This window comes from Ostrea edulis, chromosome 2 (genome assembly GCF_947568905.1).
Source record: "Ostrea edulis chromosome 2, xbOstEdul1.1, whole genome shotgun sequence".
Taxonomy (NCBI): Eukaryota; Metazoa; Mollusca; class Bivalvia; order Ostreida; family Ostreidae; genus Ostrea; species Ostrea edulis.
In genome coordinates this window covers 16,321,468-16,334,835 of record NC_079165.1, presented here as the reverse complement: position 1 = coordinate 16,334,835, position 13,368 = coordinate 16,321,468, and the positions used below count along the sequence as shown (strand labels likewise).

General features: G+C 34.3%; 1 protein-coding gene across 1 annotated transcript in view; it reads left to right on the top strand.

The window, feature by feature from the left end:
* LOC125679638 (glycerol kinase-like) overlaps nucleotides 1–9,464 on the top strand; it is a 30,498-nt gene extending 21,034 nt beyond the window's left edge. Inside the window, exons 10-17 of the mRNA XM_056156225.1 lie at nucleotides 982–1,024; nucleotides 1,309–1,389; nucleotides 3,214–3,292; nucleotides 3,399–3,495; nucleotides 7,548–7,632; nucleotides 7,742–7,862; nucleotides 8,795–8,953; nucleotides 9,157–9,464. Of these exons, the coding sequence (XP_056012200.1) occupies nucleotides 982–1,024; nucleotides 1,309–1,389; nucleotides 3,214–3,292; nucleotides 3,399–3,495; nucleotides 7,548–7,632; nucleotides 7,742–7,862; nucleotides 8,795–8,953; nucleotides 9,157–9,224 (733 nt within the window). The 3' untranslated portion in view covers nucleotides 9,225–9,464. The remainder of the gene's footprint in view (nucleotides 1–981; nucleotides 1,025–1,308; nucleotides 1,390–3,213; nucleotides 3,293–3,398; nucleotides 3,496–7,547; nucleotides 7,633–7,741; nucleotides 7,863–8,794; nucleotides 8,954–9,156) is intronic.
* Nucleotides 9,465–13,368: the final 3,904 nt, after the last annotated feature.

Below are 13,368 nucleotides of genomic sequence, written 5' to 3'. Positions count from 1 at the left end.
TCACAAAATTCGCAAATATTTACATCACTCAAATATTTTCACGTTTACAGTAAACGAACAACAGTTGATTAATGAATTTCATACTTGCAATATGTGATACAGTGGAAAACCGCATTGCATTAAATTTAAAGTAATGATTGCTTTCGACGGATTCCAGTTTCAAAAGTTTTAGACGACCTTTAAAATCTTGTAAATATTGGTGAAACTTTAGGACTCTTGGAATTCCTTTTTTTTTTTCGTTTTCCAAGGAAGAAAGATTTTTATAAGGGTTAATACGATTGCAGGTACTCCGATAGGAAATGATAGACAATTATTCTTATTTTGGAGGTCAGTGCGATAATCTTTCAACCTAAAAAGTTCAGTTTTCATCAAATCCGAATAAACCCCAGTCCATGAGAAAGCAAGGGATTATAACATGCTTATTTTCACTAGCAGTAACATAGTAAATACGGAGTTTCCGGCATGCTCCATATTTTGGTCTTAATCGATAAAAACAAAAATCAAAGTCACTGTTTATGGGATCATTGATTTTGTGACGCTCACACTGCTTTAAGATGATGTTAATCTCTACGTATTTTTAATGTTTATCTATTTACACATTACATACATTGTGTTGATTATACGCAATGCACAAATTGAATAATGTGCTCACTGAATGCGCACAGTTGCATTGAATGTCGATTTTAGAAAGAAAAAAAACCTAAATGGTAATACTCAACATTAATTTAATTGTGATTTCTTGAATATATCACTGTTCATAATAATACATGTACATTTCCTAGAACTCTCCCTGTATAAAATAGCTCTGTTAGCTGCTTTCTTCAATGTTGTTGTTGGGTTGGCATTGTGACTTCCATGCTATTGGTGACTGGGGTATTGTTTTCTCAGCAAATTGTGTTTCAGGGTAAATATTAGGAAAATACCAACCCAAGTTTCTTTTTTCTCTTTTTTTATTTACCGAATTTTCTCTTTTATTTGAAGATACGGAACAGCAGGCTGCTTAAATATAAACACGGGGACCAAGGTTAGATACGATAATTTTGATTTGCTAATTTCTTAATTTCATGTCTTTAAATTACAATGTAAGATGCCATAAATTTTGCGTTTTAATAGTTTTGTTTTAAATGTACATATATTTCATAATATATATGATATAATTCAATACTTAGAAATAGCTTTCTTAATGTCAATCATTTCTGGTATATTTTTCATTTATTTATTAATGCATTAAATGCTGATATAATGTAAAATGATGATATGCTACCAGTTTTTCTTACAATAGACAGAATTTTAGGTTGAACTTTTTAGGCTGTGTACTCTACCTGTGGAATGATGACGTCACCACTTTTTCAACTCGGAAAATCAGCTCCTATTATGTATAACCTTTGGGTAAGTAACTTTAAACTGTAGTGAAATTGTACATAATTTAAATTAAGGGAACAGTACTTCCCGACATTTGTCGGGATGTCATTTACATAAAAGCATTGATTAATGTTGCTATCAAACGTTCAAACATTGCTAAATATATCTTCAGTTTGGTTTCATGATTTACATGTACAACTGAATAGCACTTCTATATATTTACATTTGTCAATACACTTCCTTATATGTCAGTACTAATGAAATTGACATCCAATTTATTGTAACATGAAGTTGGTCACGTGATCAGTCTTTTCTGGCGTATGAATGCAATCACCGCTTCAAACGTCAGTCCCTGTACTTTCACCTGACTTCTTGCTTATGCAAGGTGAAGATAACGAACAGTGATCAATCTCATAACTCCTAGAAGCAGTACAAAATAGAGAGTTGGGCAAACACAGACCCCTGGACACACCAGAGGTGCAATGGGGGATTTAGACTCCCCCCTTTCGCCACAAATTTAAATAATAGAAATATTGTGAGTAAATTTCCACATTGGCACCCAAAATTGCTGAGAAGTTTGACTGATACTTGACTTTCACACACATCCCTTTCGTAAACCCTGGGTACGCCACTGCAATGACATCATAACAGAAACTATCGCATCAGGATATTTGTACAGAGTTTATTTTGTAAAGAAACAAGAATTTCATCAATTTATAAAACAGAAACATTAAACATACCGTTCTGTTGTTTCATTTTTAAAAGTTTTAAATACCGTCCCCAACTATGCCTAAACTGTAACTTCTGCATGGTGAATTTATAAAACAAAGTCTATGATATTGGAAGCGAAAAAATGTAGGCAGGGTTATAAGCCTATTTACTTTATGATGATAAGTTAACCTTTTGTTTCCTGGCAACTGCCATTACGGCTATGACTCGGCGTGGTCATAAGCGAGGCTGGTTTCGAGGCTCGAAAAATTATGTTTATGTCAGGGTACTGGTGGGAGTCTTCATTAAAATCCTAGAACAAAAATCTCTCAAGTGAACAAAAACTATGTCAGTTTTTATTTTCTCTTACACACACTGAAGATAAATAAAAGAAGCAACCTACCTGCACTTTGTCTAAATATGTCCTACTGTCTCGAAGCGTCTCCTGCATGGCCAGAACGGCGAGTCCTAACGATGAACATGCTGTTATTTCTTTTCGAAAACCTGACTAACAGCTTAACGTTAACATGACCCATCATGTCCTCCATCAATTCTCTCAGATCCTTTGGATTTCTGTCGAAATCTGTGTTCAACAATTGCGTTTTCAACTCAGTAAGCTACACTAACGCCAGTTTCTCTATCGCTGATCGCGACCAAATTACATCATGGATATAGTTTACTCCGCTCTTCTTGTCTTCATTTCGGTTAACTTTACACTATAAATTACCTTTATTTTACACCTGTTTCGTCTTTTTTAAATTTTCTTAATTAAATACATGTATCTATATCTTATATTCTCTTTGATATTGTACCAAATTTTTTATTCATCAAAACTCTAGCGAATTATATTTTGTGTTCTGCGATCAATATTTCAGTCATCTGCTACATAATCATGGACGCTCGGTACGAACACAAATCAAAATAGAAAATATAAGAAATAAGATATCATTTTTGAGTGTTATTTGGATATGACATGAAGTTGGTACGTGATCAAATCTACTATTCGGGCGTTATAGGATTTGATCACGTGACCAACTTCATGTCATATCCCAATAACATTCAAAAATGATATCTTATTTCTTAAATAAGGTTTGAAACGTGTCATATTGTCCTTGATAACTGGTTACATGCATTGTCTTGTAGGGAGCCGTTGAAGGTTGTGGACAGCTAATGCGATGGTTAAGAGACAATCTACAAATCGTCAAATCTGTTGAAGAAATAGGTAACAAATACATGACTACTTTCATTCTAAAGCTAATTAGGTTACATTTGATAATGTGAATTAAGATATTTATTATATGTACTTTCTAATCTTTTGTATTTTGTAGAAACGTTGGCGGCCTCGGTAGACTCATCACACGATTGTTTCTTTGTTCCCGCCTTTGGAGGACTACTGAGCCCATACTGGGAGGATGATGCCCGAGGGTAACCGATTTTTCTCTTTTAACATGTCATTCATATATATATATATATATATATATATATATATATATATATATATATAGTGGGATAAATCTCCGATATAATCTTCTAGAGTGCTCGACATGGCCTCACGGAGCTACATAAATTGATGATCAGATGGAGTTCAATCACATAACATTTATTTCTCTACAGGCTGTTTCGTAAGGGGATGGTTTCCCCTCACTCGTCGGGAGAAAAATGACATCTAACGAAAAACATCCGCATGGCTGAGAATATGTTACACAGAAACATACTGGATAGTTGCTAAGCATGATTACACACAGGATTGAGTAAATAGAAATTTATGGGAAGGACGGCAAGTGCTGACAAGTTCTGAACGCTTATTCAATGAAGATTTTTCGGGATGACATATTATAAAGAATTTCTCTAGAATACAAAGGTTGAAAGTGCAACAAAGTGCAACCTTTGTATTCTAGAGAAATTCTTTATAATATGTCATCCCGAAAAATCTTCATTGAATAAGCGTTCAAAACTTGTCAGCACTTGTCGTCCTTCCCATAAATTTCTATTTACTCAATTCTGTGTGTAATCATGCTTAGCAACTATCCAGTATGTTTCTGTGTAACATATTCTCAGCCATGCGGATGTTTTTCGTTAGATGTCATTTTTCTCCCGACGAGTGAGGGGAAACCATCCCCTTACGAAACAGCCTGTAGAGAAATAAATGTTATGTGATTGAACTCCATCTGATCATCAATTTATATATATATATATATATATATATATATATATATATATATTATGGAAATGAAAGAAGCTAAGTATGCAAATAAGTACTTAACTTAAACTACAATATATTTATGTATGTATGTATGTATTTATGTATCTATGTATGTGTACATGTTAGAAAATAGCGTTTATCTCGTTACAGCTGTAGATAATTAAACATTCCCCCAGATTAACACATAGCAAAAATTTTAATTGATCAACATAAACTGTGAACGTTTCCATCATTTTGCAGCTTTTCAAACAGCTCGAATGTGCTGTTAGCACGTGCAGCATTAATTCATTCCAATTCAATGAAAATACGTTTAATTTAATTATATCTAATTGGCGAGAACAGGATGTCAACATAAGTTTCGAAACTAACCATTTGTGAAAATTAGGTTTTCGTGAAGAAATTCTTTGGTTTCTGGTGATATCTTTTTGAAAGAGTCAACAGATGTGTAACAATTCAATCTTACCCTTCCCTCTTCTGAAAATATACAAAGCTCCATGCAACTCCATGATATGAATTTTGATTTAACAATTGGAAAAAAAATGTGATGTAATAATACCACATGATAACCTACTTATTTATGTCAGCCTGTTAAAGTGATGTAATAATATCACATGATAACTTTCTTATTTATGTCAGCCTGTTAAAGTGATGTAATAATACCACATGATAACCTTCTTATTTATGTCAGCCTGTTAAAGTGATGTTATGATACCACGTGATAACCTTCTTATTTATGTCAGTCTGTTAAAGTGATGTAATAATACCACGTGATAACCTTCTTATTTATGTCAGTCTGTTAAAGTGATGTAATAATACCACATGATAACCTTCTTATTTATGTCAGCCTGTTAAAGTGATGTAATAATACCACGTGATAACCTTCTTATGCATGTCAGCCTGTTAAAGTGATGTAATAATTCAACATGATAACCTTCTTATTTATGTCAGCCTGTTAAAGTGATGTAATGATACCACATGATAACCTTCTTATTTATGTCAGCCTGTTAAAGTGATGTAATAATACCACGTGATAACCTTCTTATTTATATCAGCCTGTTAAAGTGATGTTATAATACCACGTGATAACCTTCTTATTTATATCAGCCTGTTAAAGTGATGTAATAATACCACATGATAACCTTCTTATTTATGTCAGCCTGTTAAAGTGATGTAATAATACCATATGATAACCTTCTTATTTATGTCAGTCTGTTAAAGTGATGTAATAATACCACATGATAACCTTCTTATTTATGTCGGTCTGTTAAAGTGATGTAATAATTCTACATGATAACCTTCTTATTTATGTCAACCTGTTAAAGTGATGTAATAATACCACGTGATAACCTTCTTATTTATGTCAGCCTGTTAAAGTGATGTAATAATTCTACATGATAACCTTCTTATTTATGTCAGCCTGTTAAAGTGATGTAATAATACCACATGATAACCTTCTTATTTATGTCAGCCTGTTAAAGTGATGTAATAATACCACATGATAACCTTCTTACCACTCGAGCATACTAACACGTTTGAAAAGAGTTTTGTCAGTCTCTTGTTAATTTGTACAAGCGTTTTTTTTCCCATCTAAATCGAAATAACTATTTGTAATATTACGTTTATGTGATTAAAGTCAGTAGACAGTTGTGTTGCAGACGGTAATGTTGGTGTGACGTTTTCCAAACAAAAAGTGATGGCGGTCGCTTTTTGACTTAATTATGTTTTTACGGAATTATTTAACTGAGATGGTATCACATTTAATGAATTTCAATGGTTTTACAGTAGTATCTTAAACAGAACAGCCAAACGAAACAATTGAAGTATATTCAAATGTAGGTCTAATAATTGCTGTGTACAATTTTGTTACATGTTTCTACAATTTTAAGATTTTTAAAAGCCCATATTCTATAAAACTATTTACGATGCCGTCGATGTATACAGACTAGGTGAGAGTGTAACAATAACAAGCCTGAATGACGATGAACACACTTCAGTCTGTCACATTGGAGAAACAGAGTTGTCTTGATTTGTAAAATAAAATCTTCTATGCAAGGTGAAGATAACGAACAGTGATCAATCCCATAACTCCTATAAGCAGTACAAAATAGAGAGTTGGGCAAACACGGACCCCTGGACACGCCAGAGGTGTATCAGAGGTATCTCAGATGTATTCAGTAAATTATCACACAAAGGAATCTTAAGCATTAAACAATGATACACGGAAAGTTATGCTTCATGAAAAAGTACATCAACGTATCCATTTGAAAATAGGCTCTCGCGAAAAGATAAGTGAACTTGCAGTATGTTAAAGCGTTATCTTTCTGTGATGCGTTATTCTGGGTGGTAGTCTCTCTCTCTCTCTCTCTCTCTCTCTCTCTCTCTCTCTCTCTCTCTCTCTCTCTCTATATATATATATATATATATATATATATAGACTTTTCAACACTATACACTATATATATAAATTAAAGACTAGACTTTTTGACATCATAGACAGTTGCTTCTTCAACAAAAACGGAAAACGGAAATATTCATATCTAGTGATCAGTCATTCAAAAACTTACTTTGTTAAACACCACTCTGATTCCACGCACAAGTACTCTGAAGTTGAAATAAAAAATATGCTAGAGTTCCTCATTGACAATATCGTCGTGGTCTTTGGTGATCAGGTCTTCCAACAGTCTGTTGGAATTCCCATGGGCACGAATTGTGCTCCTTTGTTAGCTGACCTGTTTTTATATTCATATGAAGCAGAATTTATTCAAAAACTTCTACGTGAGAAGAAAAAATTTCTCGCTGTGACCTTCAATTCGACTATTAGATATATCGATGACGTTTTGTCTACTAACAATGATAGCTTTCATTCATATGTCGATTTGATATATCCCTGTGAGCTCGAAATAAAGGACACCACAGAGTCGTCCACTTCTGCTTCATACTTAGATATTTTATTGAAAGTAGAGAGATTGATCACTGTTCGTTATCTTCACCTTGCATATATAAATATATATATAATATTAGATTAAAATAAGTCCTTGTTAGAGGCAAAATATATAGAGAGAAAATCAGTTGTTTTTCAAATTCCTCAGAAGAGCCGTAGAGCGAAACCGCTTTGGAATAAATGTGAATTGTCATTTGAATCTCTCTTCAGTCGTGTTTATCTGTCATAGAATTTTTAGCTGAATCTCTCTCTCTCTCTCTCTCTCTCTCTCTCTCTCTCTCTATATATATATATATATATATATATATATATATATATATTTCTTCTTTTCAGAACAATAGTAGGAATGACCGGATACACAAGGAGGGAACACATTTGTAGGGCGGCTTTAGAATCGGCTTGTTTCATGGTTAAGGGCGTAAGTTTTATATACATTATATACATATTTGTTCTAAATGAATAGCTTTAAGAAAAATATAATTAATACATGTACATGAGAAGTTAAATATTATGAAATATATCTCAAGCTTCTGGACGGTGTTGAGAAGGATACAGGATATCCGATATCTGAGTTGAGAGTTGATGGTGGGATGACTGTAGACAGCTTGATGATGCAAATCCAAGCCAATTTTGTCAACGAAACAGTAGGTAAGATACCACTTTACTTGAAACGCAATCTAATGAAAATCAGACTTCTTAGATCCACACCGTATAATCTGCGTAAGAAGATCTGACATAAACCAACTAGGGGTCATGTTCATAGAACTTTATATTAGCCAATCAGCACGTCGCCTATGAAATCATCGGTGTTCACAATTCAAGAAAAATGGTTGTGATTGTTTGGTTTGAAAGAAAACACATCGCAGCTAGATGTGACGTCACAATGCAACGTTAACGTCGACTGGCGTTATATTCCTCGCGTTAAGTAAGTAAACCAACTTGAAAACTATGCAAATTGTACCCATCCCTACCCATAAATATATTGCAATTCGCAGTTATTATAGGGATTGTGAGCGTATCTTAGGATCTGATTTTAATTAGATTGCTTGAAACGGTATGTATGATATATATCTACTTATAACAATATGCGAGATATGAATAAAATCTATCCTGAACAGTAGGAAAGATATCAGTCTACTTGAAATAATATGAAAGATATCAGTTTACGTTAGAAAAAAGACTGCGCACAAGGAAATTTTGGAGAATAGCTCTCGATGTCAAGATATCTTGTGGGACAAAGGACGATGTTTTTTATTTTCCAAAACAGAATGGTGTTATTGTTTAACAGTTACGAGAACGAGACATTATTTTATATTCTACACCGTTAATGTTCGTAACATATGAAAGGTACAGTTACATTGTATGAGACGCACAACCATTGTAAATGACGTCAAGGTTTAAAATTTTCAATACACTCCTTCACGCAACAACGATATTGTGACATCGAGGAGTGTATTGGAAATTTAACTTCGGCTGCCTAAGGTAGAATTTCTATTCCGCGCCGTTCAATGTCTACATTAAAATTAACGGTAACTGTGTTCTTGATAATTGTCCGTATTTTAAATGTCAGTCTGTTTTAGTTCGACCGTCTGTGATTGAGTCGACTTCATTCGGGGCTGCTCTAATGGCGGGAGCGGCTGATGGCATCAATGTTTTCCCCGTGTCCCCTGATAAGTTGAAGCTTAATGTATCATTTCCACTTCGTGAAACCATTTTCAAACCGGCAATGGATGCTCATGGTAAATTCAACAGATATTTTGGGTTTTTGTTTTGTCTTTTGCATTCCACTAATTTCATGTAAACCAAAAAGTAATGTTTATTGATAATATAAAACAAATGATTAACATTATGGAACAAGTTATGAGTCAATTTGATGAAAATGATAAAAAAAATCATCGAAATGTTGTTTCAACAAGAAATACAGTAGGTTTGGGTTTTTCAGAACGTGAACGACTTTTCAAACGATGGGAAAAAGCAATAGAGAAGGCGAGGCATTGGGCGTCAGACTAATGGGATGCATCAGGAGAATTTTATTATTTAAAACGCTTGCTGCCAAATTAAATCTGCTGCATTCATGATCAAAATTAAATATTTATTTCATACAACTCGTACACTGGAAAGACCTATTCTGTCAATTCATCAAGGTTTATTAGAGATATTTGAGTCATCTGTTAAGCCAGTACGCAATAATGTTGCCAGATCAAAGCTGCTGCATCCATGAAAAAAATAAATGGTTGTTTCATGCAACTCATACACAGAAAAGGCCTAGTTTTAATTCATATTAGTGTTTTAGAGATATTTCAGGTATCAGTACGCAATGTTCAAGTTGTTCAATAGCCCTTTAGTTTTTGTTGAACTCTTTCACCTACGTTTAGCGATACACACAACATGCCCGTATAACCACTTCTGCTTCATACTTAGATATTTGATTGAAAGTAGACATTAACAGCAAACTGACAACTCAACTGTATGACAAACGGGATGATTTCAACTTCTCCATCGTCAACTTCCCACATTTATGTAGCAATATTCCATTATCACCTGCATATGGTGTTTATATATCTCAACTGATTCGATATGCAAGAGCTTGTTCTGGGTATAGTCAGTTTTTAAATCGAGGTAAGCTACTGACAAACAAGTTCATGGTACAGGGATTTAAAACAGTCTCGATTGAAGTCAGCATTTCGCAAATTCTATGATCGTTATAACGATCTAGTTCGTCAATACAACCTCGCATTGGGTCAAATGCTGTCTGACGTGTTTCATACGGATTGTTAAGCCGTTCTTGGCACACTGATTTGACTGTGGATAACTCCGTTTACCTGATCAGGATATGGGGCTCACGGCGGGTGTGACCGGTCAACAGTGGATGCTTACTCCTCCTAGGCACCTTATCCCACCTCTGGTGTGTCCTGTTCGTTATCATCACCTTGCATAGAAATACATGTTTACAGGTATAAATGTTAATCTCGACATTGAAATGCTGCCTAAACGAGGGTCACCACTTAATTTGCGACACAAACATTCGTTACGTTTGATTTAGAGAGTATTGGAGGAAGAAATAAACAAGTGAAGATAACGAACGACGTAGAATCGGGTGTTTAGAATGGAGAAACATCCCTTGTTGACCGGTTACACTTGCCGTGACCTCTAAATCATGATCAGGTAAACTTGCAGGGTTGTGGACAACCACTCGCCAATACGAGTACAATTCTATTTGGGTCATTAGATATTAAAAATAACCGCCCACATGGGGGCCCGGACCGAATTTTCTTCCGGAACATTTTCCTTTTTGATGTACTTTCTTTTTCGATTAAACGTTATACTAACCAGGATTACTCGTGTCGTATGCAAAGCAGATGCTAAGCACAGGTTACGTCAAACATATATGTGACATAGAATAGCCGAGCATAGACAACATGACGATTTATCGAAAGGTTTCAAAACCCCAAAAGAAAAATACTAACAGAGACCATTAATTCCATGAATATAAAAACAAACGACCGATATAGTTTTTGCAGGAAAGGTTTGTTAATCAGCTATAACTGTGGAACACGGCAAGCGGAATGTTTTCTTACTAAAACAAACGAACACAATTCTTGTTAATTAGTCTTTACTGGTAATTGATATACAATGTGGACCCTTGTATCAAATTGTGGGTCCGTAAGGTTTCAAATGTTAACAACAACTCTGAACATAAAGGAAGTCACCCGTGTCCAAATCAGTACGTAAAGATTTGTAAGAGACACACCAGACAGCATCCAACCAAATGACAGTTTGTATTTGTAAATTAGATCGTTTTAACTACTAAAGTATTTGCGAAATGCTGACTTCAAGCAAGAACGTTGAAACCTCTGTAACATGAACTTATATGACAGTAGCTTGCTTCGATTTAAAAGTCCACCATGCGCAGAACATACAAACATAACGTAGATTTTGACCCACGGGTTTAAATTCAACTTAACCCTAGGGTACATGATACCTTTGAAATCACATAACATGGGTATATTTGTATGATTTCTGGTGTCTAAGCTACTGGAGAAAATATTTTGATCAAATGTCTATAATTTTGAATCCCTATTGATGCCCAACCCTAGTCAAATATGAATCTGAAGCACATTGGAATACAATAAATATGACTAATGAAAGATTAGTCAAATGGCGATCCCCTGTTGAGGAACTCTTCTAATATCCCTCCGGAACACAACTCATAAACAATCTCCAATGTGCAGAATCCAGTATTTATTCTGATATTGAAAAATTCATGTGTGAACTTGCTTTAGCTTTTTCAGAAAAGCTATGCACAACTTTCAATAGAACATAGAAAAGTTTTCTGTAAATATGATGTAGGCGTATATGTTGACGTAAGGTTACAGTGAATCAAATGAGACATCGTGTATACTTTGTTTTGTTTCAATGATGACTACAATTACGCCTTTGTGTCGATCATATTCACGTCACACCCAAACATAATACATTGTCATTGCACCCCTATGGAAAAGTAGTGTCTGGTGTCTTAATCTAGTGATGTTTCCGTTGTTTATCAAAACGGGTATTTAAAGATGGGTTGTTAGTATCATTGTATGCAAGGTAAAGATAACGAACAGTGATCAATCTCATAACTCCTATAAACAATACAAAATAGATAGTTGGGCAAACACGGACCCCTGGACACACCAGAGGTGGGATCAGGTGCCTAGGAGGAGTAAGCATCCTCTGTCGTATCGTCATCTACACAAGCATTCAAGGGAATAACAAACGCTTCTCCACTACAGAAGAGTTGCTATCTCTGAACTTGTGTTTTCCATCAATCAGCCAATGTGAATGCCTTTCATTTCCAAGCCATTAACATTCGTATATACCCCCAACCACTGTCATCCATCAAAAATGGCTAAAACTACATTTCTCATCAAGATTGTTAAATATTTTAAATACTAGTATTCAGAAGACATACCTGTATACTATGAAAGAAAATCTTCGGTGAACGATATTAGGATATCCAAGAACACTGTTTTACGTGTTTCATGATACCAATTGTTAGGCCGCTCTTTACATACTGATTTGGACTACGGATTATTCCGTCTACCTGATCGAGATATACGGCTCACGGTGGATGTGGCCGATCAACAAGGAATGTTTACTCAACTTGGGCACCTGATCCCCTTTGGTATGTGCAGGGGTCCGTGTTTGTCCTTCTCTAAGATTTGTATTCTTTGTGGGGTTTATAAGATTGATCACCGTTCCTTACCCTCAGTCTTTATTGTAATTGGTTGTCGTTCGTCGTACGTTAAGGTAGGTTCCTAGTCCTGAACCTACTTGTGATTTCTCAAAAATTTGAGTTTAAATACTTAGATTGTTCATTTGAGGGTATGATAAAAATTTTAAAAAATGGGGGTTGTCAGTATAATGAGTAAATTATGGTATTTTTATTACGTGTACCCCCATTTGTCAAACGGCAATATCAGAATTCATTGAAGAAGTCCTAGAATATGTCCATAAAATTTTGTTTGAGGTATGATGCTGCAATTTTTTTCCTCAAATATGACATAAATATGTCTAACTAAATAATTAAAAGTGAAATTTTAACACAGTTTCATGTTTTTTTAATAATGGTGGTACAAAATTGAACTCGATACAGGCCCTCGGCAGTCAAAAATACGGCACTGCAACACCACTAATATGAATATTTTAAAACTTTGATTTGTGATTTTTCATTCAAACTCACATATTATGTTCATATATGAATGCTTGTTAAAATACATTTTTAAAATCTGCCCTTTCTCAGCATTATATTTTCACAGCATCTCAATTTATATTTACATTTTTTGGCCAAAATAGCCATTTTGAAGATGATTTTCACATAATAGAAGATAACAAATGTATACCAACATAACAAATATAAGTGCAGAATTGTTTTATTTAATTCCACAAGTGCATTATTGCATATCATGATTTTTTTTTTAATTTACAGATAATTTTAACTTGTAATAATACCCCATGTATATCAATTAAACAAATATGTACCTCTGGTTTTATGTGTGAATTAGATGACAAAAGATGGAAAGAAGATTGGAGCCATAGTCTACTCAAATATAAATGATTGAGTGTTATTGCATTTTACTAAATTAAAAAACATCCAGGTAAATGTAAAAAT